Source organism: Schistocerca cancellata, chromosome 6, assembly GCF_023864275.1.
Source record: "Schistocerca cancellata isolate TAMUIC-IGC-003103 chromosome 6, iqSchCanc2.1, whole genome shotgun sequence".
Taxonomy (NCBI): Eukaryota; Metazoa; Arthropoda; class Insecta; order Orthoptera; family Acrididae; genus Schistocerca; species Schistocerca cancellata.
This window is the reverse complement of record NC_064631.1, coordinates 574,482,423-574,500,617: the sequence shown is the minus strand read 5'-3', so window position 1 is coordinate 574,500,617 and position 18,195 is coordinate 574,482,423. Positions and strand designations below refer to the sequence as shown.

General features: G+C 39.7%; 1 protein-coding gene across 1 annotated transcript in view; it reads left to right on the top strand.

The window, feature by feature from the left end:
* Nucleotides 1-18,195, top strand: part of LOC126191247 (DNA (cytosine-5)-methyltransferase 1-like) — a 253,242-nt gene that overhangs the window by 211,381 nt on the left and 23,666 nt on the right. Inside the window, exons 23-25 of the mRNA XM_049932057.1 lie at nt 689-800; nt 8,756-8,905; nt 8,989-9,155. Of these exons, the coding sequence (XP_049788014.1) occupies nt 689-800; nt 8,756-8,905; nt 8,989-9,155 (429 nt within the window). The remainder of the gene's footprint in view (nt 1-688; nt 801-8,755; nt 8,906-8,988; nt 9,156-18,195) is intronic.

The following is an 18,195-nucleotide window of genomic DNA, read 5'->3' as shown; positions in this document are numbered from 1 at the left end:
AAGCCTCCCCACCAACGGCAAGGTCCATGCTTCATGGCGGGGAGGATTTGTAAGTGTGTGTGGCAAAATCCATTGAATTATGGCTGAGAATGTAATGCTTAATGTACATGTTTGTATAATTGCAACAGGAGCAGTGGTAAATTTTCCATATTGCAATGAACACTGTAGTTTGACCTGCTTTATTGTATTTACTCAAAATAAGTTTTCTTTCTCTGCAATAAGTACCGCAGAAAAACCAGCGTGTTTCAACAGTAGAATCCTCTTGAGTGCACAGAAAATTGAAATAGTGCGTTTTTTTCTGAAGATAAAGTAAGCAATTGTTTAATAAAATAAGCAGTTGTGCTACAAAATACACAAAATGCTGTTTTACTTGATATATACTGCTTAAATCAAGAAAGCCAAAGTACATAAGCCTAATTTTCTTACAATTTTTTTAAAAATTACGATGATGTTCATGTTTAGTGGGCCATTCATTTTCCTTCTTTTCTTTATGTACTTTGAGCGGTGAAGTCTTAATAATGAAATACCACATATATTCGATGTGGAAGCTATGAAAATTAAGCACTGAATGTCAAACTGAGATGGATATAGGCATTTCAGATTTTTACTGCTGACCAATATAAAAACATGCAGACAGCAGTATGGCTCAGAAGCACATTTTCATATATTTTATTATGTTATTTTCCAGAGCTATAATATTGGCTGCTGCTCCAGGCGAAGTTCTGCCTAATTTTCCTGAACCTACTCATGTGTTCAGCCCACGAGCGTGTCAGCTATCTGTGGTAGTTGATGAGAATAAAGTAAGTCATTCTATTTGTCTTAAAGAGAGACATAGATTATTTGTTCCTTAATATTAGTATGTGAAAAAGTATGGTCACACAAAGTACTTCGTCTACGGTGTCACATACGTGTTCTTTTATTCAAAACCGTTATGGCAGGTACTTGTGCTCTCCATCCATTGAAGGTTACCAGATCTTTCATCAAAAAGCCCAAACTAATTTGGAGTAACTTTTTTTTACCTGTTTAATGAAATGTTGCTGTGTCTGCAGGACAGGACGTAGTAATTATCTGTATTAATGAAAAAGTTCTTGACATTTAATTAACAATTATTAATTTCTTTCAAAGAAATAGTGTGAAACATGATACCTATTTCTTTCGAAAATGACGAAAATTCTGTTGTTATGAAAAGAAGCATATGGTGTCCAGGTATTTATCTCCACTCTGTTGGTATTTAACAGAGTTAATTGCAGTAGTCATAACATGTGCTCATTTATAAGTTGAAGGCATCTTTATTCTTTGAACATTTGAAGAAAATAATTCCTAAAGGCATTTGTTCACTAGAAAGTCAACTTCTGCAAGTCACGTGTAGGAACTGTTTTTGCAAGTTCCTTGATATGAAACCCATTCTTCCCCAGTAAATGGACTTAGAAGTTTCACTGACCTCCAGAAGCAGCTTCTGCAAGTTAGTGGAAAAAGTTTCTTGAAGCTTGCTACAAGCTTTCCTCAAACTTCCAGAAGTTTTGTGTGTTCTGTACAAAAATGTCATTGTTGAAAAGTGAATTGTACATGTGAACCAATGAAAAAAATAAGTTATTTATTCAGGAAATGGAATGCTTTTCCTGTGTTGTGAGACATGAAAAGTGGATTTCAAAATAGTGTTAAGGAGCGAGGCACATTTGAAAATATTGCAGCAGATATTCGGAACTACAGAAAAACCTCATGGTTTGCAAAATAAGGGTGATTAAGAAATTTATAAAACCAAGAAGTTTAAAAGCGGACAGTTACAGAGGATTCGTTCAAAAGTAAAGGGGAGTATTTCGATTCCACAAAATTTGTATTTCACTCCTACATGCCCAAGAAACAGAGGATAATTTGGTAAGCAAAATAAACTTAAATGTTCTCCAAATACATGGTCCAGTCACACTGATGTGACCATCGCCTATATTCAACATCAACGTACAATAACCACTCACAGGCTGTTTGGCAGCTCTAGCAGTGGAGGGTATACAAAGTGTGTCAGATGGATACAGCAAACAGTGCAGTTGTTACCGTAATGAGGAGACAGAGCTATTTATTTGACATCCAAAAGGATATGATCATTGCCGTTAGGCCAAGGGTGGATGCATTTTTGAAATGGCTAAGTTTGTGAACTGTTTGCATGCCACCATAGTAAAAGTATACTGTGCATGGAAAAATTTCACTATTCGAGGCATTGTGGTGCGCCATGGGCCATAGATGACACAGCTAAATGGTGGCTGCAGTGGTGTGTATGGGTGAATAGTCATGCAACTTTGAACAACTGGCTACCCAGATGATCCAACAGTGAGTTAAAAACGACCGTTCAGCGAACGTTGATGTGTATGGGCCTCCACGGCAGGCACCTTTTTCATGCACTATGCTGACTGCTGTTAATTGGCAACAAAGGCCGGAAATTGCACACCAATACCATATCTGGGTGTTCTCTGAGTGGCGACATGTAGGCTTTTCAGATGACTCGCACTTCATGCTCCGTTGAACGGAAGGCTGTTGGCATGTGAACTGATACGTCTGAAGGCAAATACCCTGTAACAATCTTTGGAAGGGTCCGGGCTGTAAGAGGGAACAATATTATGGTCTGGGGAACGTTTTCTTGGCATTCCCTAGGTGATTTCATCATTATAGAAGCCATAGTGGATGCATTGGTGTCCCACAGGCTTTCTACTTCTCTCCTTTTCCACTCCCCCTCCTTGCTGTCCTTCTAACCTCCTGATTAGATCTAACTGCCCTACCCTCTTCCCACCATGTCTGTGCATGCTCCCACAAGTAGCTCTTTGCTGTTCCCACTGCTATTCTGCTAACCCCCCCCTCTCCCTGTGCCCGAGCCTTCTCCTTGCCCCCACAACACAGATTGCTTCTCCTGTCATGCACAGTTGCTCACAGCCTGGCCTCGGTGGCCAGAGACAATATCGTGTGTATGCATAGGTGTGCGTGTGTGCGCGTGTGTGTGTGTGTGTGTGTGTGTGTGTGTGTGTGTGTGTGTGTGTACGTATGGGCATGTTGACTAGCAGCCTACCATTTTCATAATGTTGTCATCATTCCATCCTGGATTTTCGTATGTGCATTTTGTTTTTCTCTTCAGCATAATGGCATCTACTAGCAGGACAATGCAACGTGTCATACAGCTCGCAGTGTTTGTGTTGTTCAGAGAGCGCAAGGATGAGTTCACTGTACTCTGCTGGCCACCGAACTCTCTGGATTTAAACCCAGTCGATAATCTGTTGGACCACCTCGATGAGATTGTACGCGCAATAGATCCTTAACCAACAAACCTATTGCAACTGGCTGTGGCACTGGGGTCAGCTGGCTCCACATCCCTGTCAGTACCTACCAAAACATCATTGACTCTCTTCCTGCATGTCTTGCAGCTGTCTGCACTGCAAAAAAGGTTTTCATTCAGACTTTTGACAGCTGGTCACATTAATGTGACTAGATAGTTTAAATTTTTCTTTGAGCAGTCACATGGTACACAGCGACACCACCAGACGGCAACATCAAGTAGGCACTCTCCACACCAGATGCCTCTCTATTCAAATCTATCCCAAATAGATGTCGCTCATAAACTGGAATAAATTTATGCTTCTGCCACAAGACAGTCTGAAGTGTCCATCCCATTCACCTGTAGTAGTGTCAGTCGCCAAAGAGGGCACTGACAGCAGGAACTACTTTCTGCTTTCTCCAACAAAGTGACGCAGGCGAGATTGTTCTGCCCTTCGCGAATAAATGTGGATGCCCAACAACACTTGGCCTTTCTCGGTTGCCAGCAGTTGCAGTTCTTGTCAAAATTTCGCAACTACTGTTCCTGCTGATGCGGGTCATCAGTTACTGCCGGTATACCCAGCTGTTATAAACAAGTGATTTTTGGACAGTAACTGCTGAGTGTCTTAAGTGATATTGTTATTCAAAGCTAGAACTCAGTACTGTTAGATACATCCATCCAGGCTGGACTTAATTTAGATTAGATAGTTCTGTTTCACTATGCTAGGTTAGATTAGAATTTAAGACTTCTTCTACAGAGCCATGCATCATTCATCACTTGTAGCTGAGTATTCTGTATACATTTTTTAATAAATGTTTGTTACTTGTTTCATTTTGTGTTGCTCATATTTCATATGCTGTAGACATTAGCGTGCAAGCCAACTACCCTGTATGGCAACATTTTTTGTGTAATAGAGGGTTCGCTCCCTCCTGTCTTGGATTTTGGGCATCAGACTTGTGTTATGGAATGTAATAAATAGGAGACACTGGTATTGCCATTCTACTTCCCCTTCTGATAAAAAAAAGTATTCGATATATTCCTTTTGTACATCCTTGAGTGACTGGCCAGTTATGTATGTTTAATGGTTCAATGGAACATTTGTTTTGGCCTGTCTGTCATCACAACATTCTCCTTGGGTTTGTAAGTATTGCGAATAAAACTTTTCTAGGTAGTGCATGACAGCAACTGCTACTCTCCCGTGTCACTCTCCTATCCTTTCGGCATCTCCTTCAGTGATTCCCTCTTCCTCTGGATCTACCCCAAGGAACACTGTCCCTTTTGGACACTGAAATTGCTGTGGCTATTAAAGAGTGTCATCGTGCCCTCCAAAGCTACTAATGGTAACCATCCCTCGACCACCTCCTGGTCTTTAAACAGCTTCGTGCCCAGGCCCATTACCTAATTAAATGCCAGAAACAGATTTGTTGGGAACAATGTGTCACTGCCATATGGCAGCATACTCCCTGTTTGCAGCTATGGGCAGAAATAGGCGCATTTTTGGCTGCCATCCTCCTACTGGTGTCCCGAGAGTTTCCCTGAATGAGATTATCCTCACCAGCCTGGTCTCTGTTGCTGAGTATTTTGCTTGGCATTTCACCCTGGCCTCAGTGTGTGCCCACTGTCCGCTCGCATTCCATCTTCTCACACACCATCTGGAACAACTGCCGTTCCCCGTCGTCTGGAGTTTTACAATGCACCGTTCAGTGAGTGGAAACTTGCCAGCACCCTTGCTCTCTGCCTCAGCATGGCTCTGGGACCGGACTGGGTGCACAAACAAATGCTTAGACACTTATCGGTGGCTAGCCGACATTGTATACATGTCCTTTTAACCTGTCTGTGGAGTGAGGTGGACTTCTCTTCCCAGTGGTGAAATAGTGTCATTATTCCAGTTTTGAAAATAGGTGAAGTGCCTCCTCAGATGGACGGCTATGATCTGATCAGTTTAACCAATGTCCTCTGCAAGTTACTTGAATGTATGGTGAGTTGCAGGCTGTATTGGATCCTTAAATCCTAAAATGATACCACATGGCGCCAACACATCCTTGCCATCTTACATGAATTGGGCCTCTGTGGCCCACTCCCGATTTTTATCCAGAACTTTCTTTCATGTCACACTTCTCAAGTACAGGTTGGTACCTCCCATAGCACCTCCCATCTGTAGGAGAATGGGGTTCCGTAGGGTTCTGTTTTGAGTGCCTTTCTCTTTGGTGGCTACCAGTGGTCTGGTGGCAGCTGTTGGGACCTATGATGTCTCCCTCCTTGTATGCTGATGACTTTTGCATTTATTTTTGTTCATCTGTGACGGGCATTGCTGAATGCAGACTGCAGAGTGCAGTCTTGGTCTGTTACTCATGGCTTCCAGTTTTCAGCTGCAAAGATCTGTGTTAGGCATTTCTGTCATTGCCGTACAGAGCATCCTGATCTGTATTTGTACCTTGATGACCGGCCCCTCAATGTGGTGGACTCTCATACTGTTTTGCGACTGGTCTTTGATGCCCGGTTGACATGGCTTCCCCATCCTTGTCAACTAAAGCAGACTTGTTGGTTGCAGCTCAACACTCTTTTTAATGTCTCATCAATACCAACTGAGTCAGCAATACCAACTGGGGTATGGACTGCTGTACTCTGATATTGCTCTAGAAAGCTTGGTCCAGTCCAATCCAGATTATAGGAGTCTTGCGTACTGCTCGGAGTCACATTTGATGTTACAGTTGCTGGACCTGAAATGCTACTGTGGACTAGTACTGGCAATTGGTACATTTTGGACTTGCCCTCCTAGTGGAGGCAGAGGTTCAACCAATGTGGGTTCTGTGCCAACGCGTTACACATTCAATACTTCCTGGAGCACCCAACCTACCGCCTCCTCTTCCCAGATACAGAGATTTGCCTCCTATAATGGCATCCAGGTCTGGGCTTATTAATGCCATTTATGTCTGGTTTCTTTTTACAGAACTCCAGCTTTTGCTCCACCATGGTGCATCATCTGTTCAGTTCTGTCTTGACCTATCACAAGGTTCAAAAGGCTCAGCTCGGCCTGAGGCACTCTACGATCAGTTCTCCATTCTCGCCATGTTTCAGGGTTCAGAAGTAGTCTATAGTTAAGGCTTGATGGTTGCCGGTCACACTGGCTTTGCTTGCATTCCTGTGGGATGGCTGCAGTTTTTCAATGTGGAGTTGGTAGCCATCTCTCGTGCATATGGGCATATCTGTTCCTGCACTGCGGAGTCCTTCCTCAGTTATAGCCACTCTTAGAGTAGTTTATAGCTCTTGACAGTGTTAACCTACCCATCCCTTGGTCTTGACTCTCCACAATTCCCATTTTTCCCTCAATGTGGCTGCTTCGTGGCTTTCTCTGGACCTGGGTCATGTTGAGATCTTTGTGAATGAATTCGCTGACAAGCAGGCCAGATTAGATACCGGCCACCCGACTTCAGAGATTGGTATGATGCCATCAAGGTCTAAGGATTGGGGATATAGAATGACATACTCAGACTTTGCCTGACAAACTACAGGGAATAAAGGAGACGACAAATTCGTGGAGGTCTTACATTTACTGTCGTGGTGGTGGCCATTTGACGGTGGTCCATAGTTTGCTGGACTGTCCTAACCTAACCTAACCTCCTTGCGGCAGACTCTTTAATCTCCCAGCAGACGATACCTAAGTAGTTGACTTGGTTTTACAGATTGTTCATTTGGGGGGGGGGGGGGGGGTTATCACTCTCTCTAAGGGAGGGCACCTCAGCCTTGTCAGCCCACTGAGGGATTGGCAGGATGCCCTGTTGCTTCTTCTACCCTGGCCTGCCCCAGCCCTCACCCTACCTGATCTTTTCCTCTTCCTCCCTTTCTTGTTTGTTCTGCCTGACTTTGTGTTCTTTCTCTGTTTTCCTGTGCTTCTTTCACACTGTCTAATTTGCTAGTCTTTACTGTGTATTGTTGAGTGCCAGGGGAGGGGGGGGGGGTATATGTCCCTCATCGCAGTTTCTGCCATTGTGGGCCTCTGGCTGCTCGCTGAATGGGGCACCTTGCCTGCCTTTCTTCTTTTCCCCCTTTTCTTCTTCCTTTTCCCTTTTCTGGGCTTTGTTGACATTCACTAGACTTTGGGGTTTTCTTTCCTCGGGTTTTGCATACTAGGCTGTAATCCTTAAACCAACCAAAAGAAACTGCTTCCACATTACAACAAGACAAAGCAATTTCAGCAACATGCAAAATGTTCCTCAAGCAGCAATTTACTCTTACATCTGCACAATATTGATGCTCTAAGTGTTACAATTTATGAGGATTTTATCTGTGAGCTGTCTATGTTTCTTAAATATTTCAGAAATGCTTTCACTGCAGTGCTCTATGTTACAGTGTTGGATCTGTAGTGTAGTACTGTCTCACACATCTCATTCCACTAGAGATATTATATCTAGTCCATTCATACGGGGCAGTCACCTGGTAGACCCCAAGAGAAATTTTAGGCACCTATGTTCTTTAATTTGTTTTCATTGAAATTTCCCATGAATCATAGTTGTGATCACTCACTATGATTCAGTGAGTTAATTTGACAATTATAACAGTTCTCAGAATGAGATTTTCACTCTGCAGCGGAGTGTGCGCTGATATGAAACTTCCTGACAGATTAAAACTGTGTGCCTGACCAAGACTCTAACTCGGGACCTTTGCCTTTCGCGGGCAAGTGCTCTACCATCTGAGCTACCGAAGCACAACTCACGCCCGGTGCTCACAGCTTTACTTCTGCCAGACTGGCAGACTAAGCAACATTTGTGCTGACAGTGTATGACAAAAATCCTCCAAATTTCAAGCAGCAAGAACTGATGTTCAGTATGAAAGCAGATTTTGTCTGTTATTATCAATGTAATTGTTATAACATTGAAGGACATTTTTGTGTCAAATGCAGAGGTGAAATATGGGCAAAAAGTTTTCCTGCCTTAAAAATTGACATATCTTCCAAATTCCAAGACTGTTATTAATAGTTTCTTCATAAACAAAAATTAGTGCTGAGTGCAGTGGACTGGAAAACTCCCTCACTTACTTTCTCCCAGTTTATCACTTTGAGAGTCTTTGAATTTAAATACAATTGTAATTACTGAGATGCTGGTATAATATGTCTCAGAAAACAGTCAGGATCCTATGTATTAAATTAATTTGGAAAGATAGTCCCCAATTTCTGCAAATAACTTACACAGTCGAGGTAAACCCATGGAAAAACAAAGTAAGCAAAGAATCTGAGGACAAGATGCTAAAAAATTGGAAATTATGCAACACAGAAGTGTAGTCACTCCAGTATGTATTCTTTTCCTGAATTGTAATCTATGTGGCTTGGTGAATATTTAACGATGTTTAAGTCATAGCTTACTGTTGGAACAATATAACTGAGCAGTAAGTATTTGTAAGCCTGTTCACAAACATAAGAAGAGGCCCCTCAGGTTTTCGAAGTTGACCCTTCTTCTTTTACAGTTTACTTCTAACTGCAAATGGGTGGATTCGGCACCAAGGCGTACTATAACAGTAAGGGATTCTATGTCCGATCTGCCAGAAATTCGTAATGGTCACAAGAAAGAAGAGATGTCTTATGGGGGAGAGCCATTAACACATTTTCAGCGACTGGTATGTACTGATGAATGGATATGAAAAAACAAAGCGTAAAATGAATTAAACTTAATAAAATCTTGTTGTCTAATCTTGTGCAGGTTCGTGGCAACCAGTATCAGCCAATACTTCGTGACCACATCTGCAAAGAAATGGCACCTATAATTGAAGCTCGTATTGCGAACATTCCTACAGGTGTTGGATCTGATTGGAGAGATTTACCAAACATTGTTGTTCGTCTAAGTGATGGCAGTTACACTAAAAAACTGTAAGTTGATGTTCAGATAAATCTGGCCATAGTTTATGAATTACCATTGAATGCGGTTATAAAGCCTTCTGAAACACAGATTTTGTTGTAATTGCGTAACTTGTAGTTGCACAGTTCAGAATGATCTTGTTTGACTACTCATAGCAGAGAAGCATATTGTGAAATATATATTTTTTTGTTCAATAATGAACTTAAAGTAGCGGTTTTGAAAAGGGTGTTTTTATTATTATTATTATTATTATTATTATAGTAAAAAGGGAGATGGAGAAGGAGAAACAGCAGCTTCACTGTGTGAAACTGAAAGTTACTATTTAATAATTTACAAATAGAGGAGGCCACTCACCGAATAGTAGAATCATTGAGTCATTGACAGGTACACAATAAAGAATGAAAACATGTTAGCTTTTGAAAACATCGCCCCCCCAACACACACACACACACACACACACACACACACACAGAGAGAGAGAGAGAGAGAGAGAGAGAGAGAGAGAGAGAGAGACACTGCAGTGTGGTCAGTCTTGCAATTACAATTTCAACATATATGCAAAATGCACATCTGGCAGGTGCATCGACAAAATACTGAAACTAATTGAAACTAAAAGCTTACTGTTGCCAGCCACAATTTATTTTATTTCCACTACACGGTTCAGAGGTTTACACCTCTCTCATTAATACTACACATGGGGTGTTTACAAAAGGGGTGTGTGTGTGTGTGTGTGTGTGTGTGTGTGTGTGTGTGTGTGTGTGTGTGTGTGTTTGAGAGAGAGAGAGAGAGAGAGAGAGAGAGAGAGAGAGAGAGAGAGAGCGAGAGAGAGAGAGATATGTATATTGTGCTGCTGAATTTCTGCCTGCATTACATAGTCACGTGTCATTACTAGCAAATAATTAATGTATGACATTATATCTGATTAACTGATATAAACAGTGAAGACAAAAGTCTTTATAGAGGGGCAAATGTTGAAACAACTGATCACACTTGAATTGAAGCATTTATTATGCAAGGTGTGTTGAAAAAGTAGGGTGACTTCATATTTTTATGAAAAAATATTTATATATTCATCAATATTCACGTTGTCATCTTCAAAGTCGTCCTCCTGAGATAAAATAAGCTTGTGCCAACGCTTCTTACAATCATGAAGCACTTCTCATAAAGCACTTTTTGGTAGAACATTGAGTACTTCCAGCGATGCAGTTTTTTTATTTCCTCAGTTGTTGTAAATCTTCCATCCTTTAACAGGTCTCTTCAGTTTTGGGAACAGGAAAAAGTCTCAGGTGGCCAAATCCAGTGAATGCGGTGGCTGAGGCATGATTGTCATGTTGTTTTTGCCAAAAAATCTGTCACAAGCAACGACGAATGAGCAGGAGCGTTGTCATGATACAAAAGCCATGAATTGTTTTTCCACAATTCCGGACTTCTTTTGCATATAGCTTCTTGCAAACTGTGCATACCGTCAATGTAATACTCCTTTTTGACCATATGACCTTGAATCAAAAATTCATGATGCACTAAACCACAGTAACTTGGGGGTAACATAATAATAATAATAATAATAATAATAATAATAAGAGGCCTGGGAAAAGAATAGGCCTCCGGTATGTTCTGCCAGTCGTAAGAGGCGGCGAAAAGAACAAATCATAGGGCTAACCCCCCTTTTAGTGTGATCACTTGGTTCAGGTCAGAACTAAAGAAGCCTCGGACAAGCGCCATCATGGTCGGGAATGACGCTTGATCCCTATGCCCGCCTACAATGGTGACGACACTGCTAGCCAACTGGAAAATGATTTAAATCCAAATAGAGGTGTTTTGCAGGATATGCTTCCTGCAACCACTCTAGAAGGAAAACAAAGACAGAGGATGAGATGGTCAGATGAAGTTAATCGACACCTCATGTTCTGTAATTACCAAGCAACAAACCTAGGAACCAACACAACTGGATACAGATCACAAGTATACACAACATTTATTACCAGATACCCAGAATTAAAATTTTTAACAGAACAATGACTAGCTGATCAGATCTGTGTAATAATAAAAAATAACAGGATACCCCAGTCAGAATTAGAAAACATCAAACATCAAGTACAACAAATACTGGAACAAAATAATGTGCAATCAGAAGAAGAAGAAGAAGAAAATACAGTAATGGACTCTAAACATCCCAGAGCAAACAAACAAAGACCAACACGCATCAATTAAACAATCAGAGGAAAATGAAATCTTAAGACAGCCACCAGAACAAGCACAAATAGAACACGAAGTGACCCACATGTTAGATATACAAGAGAAATTTCAGCTGACATATATAGAATACATGACACAAATACAGACATTAGACCATTCATGCATAGACCGCCAAATAACCCACAAGTCGAAACAACAATAAAAACTATCAACACAATCATACACAACAAAATAAATGAAAACACAACTATGGAAGAGTTACAGCTACTGGTTTATATAGGAGCACTCACTACACTAAATACACACACTAGGCAGAGATCAGAACCAACCAACACACAGAAGAAACCCACAAAACCAGCATGGCAACACAGGCTACAGATCAGAATAGAAAAACTGAGAAAAGACATCGGACAGCTAACACAATTTATAAGAAATGAAATATCAGACAAAGAATGAAAAAGGTTAGGTAAAATCTCACAACAAGAAGCGATAGAGCAATTAGATGAAAAGAAGCAGAAATTACAAGCATTGGCCAACCGACTTAGAAGATACAAAAAAAGTGAAAATAGAAGGAAACAAAACCAAACATTCAACATAAACCAAAAGAAATTTTACCAGACAATAGATAACACACATTAAAATAGACAATCCACCAAGCATAACAGACATGGAACACTTCTGGAGCAACATATGGTCAAACGCGGTACTGTTAACAGGCATGCACAGTGGATACAAGCAGAAACAGACACATACAAGATGATACCGCGGATGCCCGAAGTGATAATTTTACAACATGAAGTCACCCAAGCAATTAATTCTACTCACAATTGGAAAGCCCCTGGAAAAGATAAAATAGCAAATTTCTGGCTAAAGAAGTTCACCTCAACACATTCACATCTAACTAAATTATTCAGCAGTTATATTGCAGACCCATACACATTCCCTGATACACTTACACATGGAATAACTTATCTGAAACCTAAAGATCAAGCAGACACAGCAAACCCAGCTAAATATCGCCCTATAACATGCCTACCAACAATATACAAAATATTAATGTCAGTCATTACACAGAAATTAATAACACATACAACACAGAACAAAATTATAAATGAAGAACAAAAAGGCTGTTGCAAAGGAGCACGAGGATGTAAAGAGCAACTGATAATAGATGCAGAGGTGAGATATCAAGCTAAAACTAAACAAAGGTCGCTACACTACGCATACATTGATTACCAAAAAGCTTTTGATAATGTACCCCACTCATGGTCACTACAAATATTGGAAATATACAAAGTAGATCCTAAATTGATACATTTCCTAAACATAGTAATGAAAAATTGGAAAACCACACTTAATATACAAACAAATTCAAATAATATCACATCACAGCCAATACAGATTAAGCGTGGAATATACCAAGGAGACTCATTAAGTCCTTTCTGGCTCTACCTTGCTCTGAACCCACTATCCAACATGCTAAATAATACAAATTATGCATACAATATTACTGGAACATACCAACACAAAATCACACATTTGCTATACATGGATGATCTAAAACTACTGGCAGCAACAAATCAACAACTCAACCAATTACTAAAGATAACAGAAGTATTCAGCAATGATATAAATATGGCTTTTGGAACAGACAAATGTAAGAAAAATAGCATAGTCAAGGGAAAAAACACTAAACAAGAAGCTTACATATTGGATAACCACAGCGACTGCATAGAAGCAATGGAAAAAACAGATGCCTATAAATATCTAGGATACAGACAAAAAATAGGAATAGATAATACAAATATTAAAGAAGAACTAAAAGAAAAATATAGACAAAGACTAACAAAAATACTGAAAACAGAATTGACAGCAAGAAACAAGACAAAAGCTATAAATACTTATGCTATACCAATATTGCTTATGCTATACCAATATTTGGAGTAGTGAAATGGAGTAACACAGACCTAGAAGCACTCAGTACCATTACACGATCACAATGCCACAAATATAGAATACATCACATACATTCAGCAACAGAAAGATTCACATTAAGCAGAAAGGAAGGAGGAAGGGGATTTATTGACATAAAAAACCTACATTATGGACAGGTAGACAATTTAAGAAAATTCTTTCTAGAACGAGCAGAACCTAGCAAAATACACCAAGCAATCACTCATATAAATACATCGGCTACACCACTGCAATTTCATAACCACTTCTACAACCCTCTAGATCACATAACATCAACAGATACGAAGAAAATAAATTGGAAAAAGAAAACACTACATGGCAAGCACCCGTATCATCTAACACAGCCACACATCGATCAAGACGCATCCAACACATGGCTAAGAAAAGGCAATATATACAGTGAGATGGAAGGATTCATGATTGCAATACAGGATCAAACAATAAACACCAGATATTACAGCAAGCATGTTATTAAAGATCCCAATACCACAACAGATAAATGCAGACTTTGCAAACAACAAATAGAAACAGTAGATCACATCACAAGCGGATGTACAGTACTAGCAAATACAGAACACCCCAGAAGACACGACAATGTAGCAAAAATAATACATCAACAGCTTGCCTTACAACATAAACTTATAAAACAACACGTTCCCACATACAAGTATGCACCACAAAATGTACTGGAGAATGATGAATACAAATTATACTGGAACAGAACCATTATAACAGATAAAACAACACCACATAACAAACCTGACATCATACTCACCAATAAAAAGAAGAAATTAACACAACTAATCGAAATAGCCATACCCAATACAACAAATATACAAAAGAAAACAGGAGAAAAAATTGAAAAATACATCCAACTGGCTGAGGAAGTCAAGGATATGTGGCATCAGTATAAAGTTGACATTATACCAATTATACTATCAACTACAGGAGTCATACCACACAATATCCACCAGTACATCAGTGCAATACAGCTACATCCAAACTTATATATACAACTACAGAAATCCGTAATTATTGATACATGTTCAATCACCCGAAAGTTCCTAAATGCAATATAACATATACCGTACAGTTAAAAGGAAGTCACGCTTGATCAAGGTCCGCGTCACTTTCCACTTTTGACCAGACATAACGTCTGAGAAAAGAAAGAAAGAAATAATAATAATAATAATAATAATAATAATAATAAATAAAAAAAAGAGTGAGCAAAACTGTGACATTCGGTCGAACTTCATGTGCTTTTTTCGGCCTTGGCTCTCTGGGATACTTCCATTGGGACGATTGGGCTTTGGTTTCATCGTCATTACCGTAAACCCATATTTCATCACCAGTTATGACCCTTTTGAGTCAATCAGAATCATCATTGACGTTATTACAGAGCTCCTGAGCAACGCTCATGTGCCGGTTTTTCGAGAAGTTTTGGAACAAACTTCACTGACACACTTCTCATGCCCAAAACACTTGAAAAAATTGCTTGACATGAACCGACCAATATGCCAACATCCTCTGCAACTTCTCTTACAGTAATTTGACGATTTTACAAAACAGTTTTCTTCACAGGTTTCATGTTATTATCTGTTGGTGTGCTGGGGGTCCAAAGCGAGGTTTGTCATGGGCATCTTCTCGGCCATCTTGGAAGAGCTTGTACCACTTATAAACCTTTTTTTTTTTTAAAAAGAGCAGACTCACCGTATGCCACTGTGAACACGTGTTCGGGACACGTGTACTAACATAACAAAAATTAAGATCGATAATCGAATGTACGTTGCCCACGCAATTTGAAAAGTCACCTTACTTTTTGAACAGCCCTCGTATGGTGTGCTGACAAATTCATTAAATGAAGATAGCATATTAAATGGTCACATTAAGCATTTTTTTCCCAACATTTATTTGATGTAAATATGAGGAGCTATCTTTGGCTATTTCAATGACCTTCAGTTTCATTAATCAGTAGAAAAATATGAATATATATGATATCCTTTTTTATGGTGGTGATTTCATCACTACAGATGATGCAAAAACTATCAGTACTCCAGCCACAGGCATAATTTGTATCACTTCAGGCAGGGGGTTACCTTCATAGCCTCGGATGTTATTGAATTTAGCATATCTTAAAATTCAGGGATAAGTAAGAAACACGTATTTTTTTGTTTTCTCCAAAAAAATTCCTGCCCCGGTGTAGAGGCCACCAAAGATGACACTGTGAACACAATTTTGAAGATGCAAATTTTGAAAATTTTTTTAAATTGCTGTATCTCTGTAACAATTCTAGATATTTTGTTAGTTTTTTTTTATTTGAAAGGTAATTGCTTTATGATTACAATGGAATCCTGTGTTTGGACATATCTGTCAAAGTTCCTTTACTGTCACATTTTGAATTTTTTTTTTTTTTATAATTTACAGATTTTTTTCCAAAATTTCCAATCCAGAAAAATTAGATTTTTTTTCTGTTGATTAGTACCATATAGTACTATATTCTCTGTAAAGGAGAGCTTCCACTTTTAAGTTGGACAGGTTTTATTTTAAAAAATCTTTTTTTTAAACTTTCAAGGGCAATGTATGTCTTCACTGAAATTGTTTCTTACTAATTTGTGTGTTACAATGTTTATTTCTATTGTCTGTGTTGCAGTTATTTCTTTTCACTTTCTTTGTTGCAGTTATTTCTTACACTTTGTTGTAGTTTCATGTCAGTTTCTTTGTTGCAATTGTTCGTTGCAGGTTTCTGTATTGTTCCGTGCTAATTTGTTTACTGAAGAGGCTTCTAAGAAATCTGAGACCATCCAGTGAGTTCTGTGTTTTCTTGAGGAATTTGCCAGTTTATCGCAGCGTGTTTTGTGAGGACTACAGTAGAGTCCCGTTAACCTGAACTAATTGGGACCGGACCTTGTTTGGATTACCGATTTGTTCGGATTAGCTGGAATTATGGTGACTAGTTTCTAGAATGAAGTATACAAAGCAGATAAGTAGGTACACCATGGTAACAAATGGGAACAAGTATAGGAACAATTGCTCACTCTCATTTCCTGCCCTTGTTGCTGTGCATTGTTGAGAGCTTTGTAATGTCTGAGGTCAGTGCACTGCCAGTTGGCTCGCAAAGCGCTTGGTTGTGTTAGTTACCGATTGCTGGCACCCGTAACAGTTGTATTGTATTTGTTCAGATGTAGTGGTGTGCGTATTTCCGTCATGAGTAAACGGAAACAAACAACGCTATCTCTCAAATAAAAACCGAATGCTTTGAAGTGGATAGATAATGGTGAGAATGTATCTAAACTGACAACGGAACTGGGTGCTGGTAAAGCAACCATTTGTGATTGGAAGAAGAACTGAGTGAACCTTGAACAGTCCTGTGCAACATCTTCGGGGAAAAACACTCGAAATTCGTCAGTCTTTGAAACCCAGTACGATAAAGTGGACGAAACTCTTATCCTTTGGTTGATGCCGGAAAGAGAAAGGGGAACTCAGTTGAGTGGAGCACTGCTTCAGGAGAAGGCTGTTTACCTGAACAAGTTAATGAATGGTGGTGAGTCTTTTAGTGCAAGAACGGGTTGGTTGGACAGATTCAGAAAAGTCATGGAAGCCCTCAGCTAATAATTACTGGAGAGAAGCTTTCTTCTGACCGTGATGCAGTGAAGGAATACTTGGGTGAGTTTGAAAAAATGATAAAAGAGGGAAAGTATTGTCCCCCAACAAATTCATAACGCTGACAAGACTGGCCTTAATTTTAGGGCATTGCAAACAAAAAGCCTGCTCCTGGTTTTAAAGCGTGCAAAGATCGTGTGACTTTATTAGCGTGCAGCAACGCTGCTGGTAATCACAAGCTGCCTTTAATGCTGACCGGCAAATCTGCTTGGCCCAAACTGCAACATGAAGTCCCTGCCCATATATTATCGCAACCAGGAAAAAGCCTGGGTGGATGGTAAACTGTTCAAAGAATGGAATCACGTCAGTTTGTTCTCTCTGTTCGACAGTTTTCTAAGGAAAATCGTTTGTCTCCCCATGCAGTCCTTTTGATTGACAACGCGCCACTGAGGAATTATGTGATGGAGAAATTGCGGTGGAGTTTTTGCTGCCGAATGTCACACCACTTCTACAACCGATGGACGATGGCATACTGCAAACATTAAAACTGATTTACAGACAACAGCTTTTAAGAAATCTGAGCCAAGATGGTAGCATTCCTTTAGTGAACAAAATAAAAAGGACCAATGTGATGGATGTTGTTTATTGGGCTGCTGAGGCATGGCAGAATATTTCAGAAAATACTCTGAGAAAATTATGGAGAAAACTGTGGACATCTCTTGAATTTCAGGACAACCTAGTGGAAAATGAAGAGAAAAATCTACTACAAATGATACAGGAAGCTAGTGAAGGAGACATAGATGAGTGGATGGCAGTGGATAGGGCATGTATGGAGAACCTTACTAACGCTGATTTAGTTGCTGCTGTGACTCGAGACCAGGAAGAAGTGGACTGCTGCAATGGAAGTGACAATGGACCTGAAAGTAACAAAGTAGAGCTGGTGACACCAGTGACACAGCAGAAGCCCTTGATCTCGCGCTACATTATTTGGAGCAACTGACCACTGCTACACCTGCTGATTTTGATGTGATGCGCAACTATGAAACATATAAAAGACTGTCTTCATTACGCCGAAAAACAATGACTGTGTTTTTGTCATCTAAAAAGTATGGATAAAATGTCCGCTGTAGTTTAGTAAGTTAGACAGCTGTCCTTTCATCGTTATGCGTTGTTTAAACCTAATGTTTTCTTGCCAATTTTTCTAATACATCTTTACTGTACTGTGTAAATTAAAATAATGTGTATGTACAGCTGTTTACTGCGCAGTTTTCCATACATAGA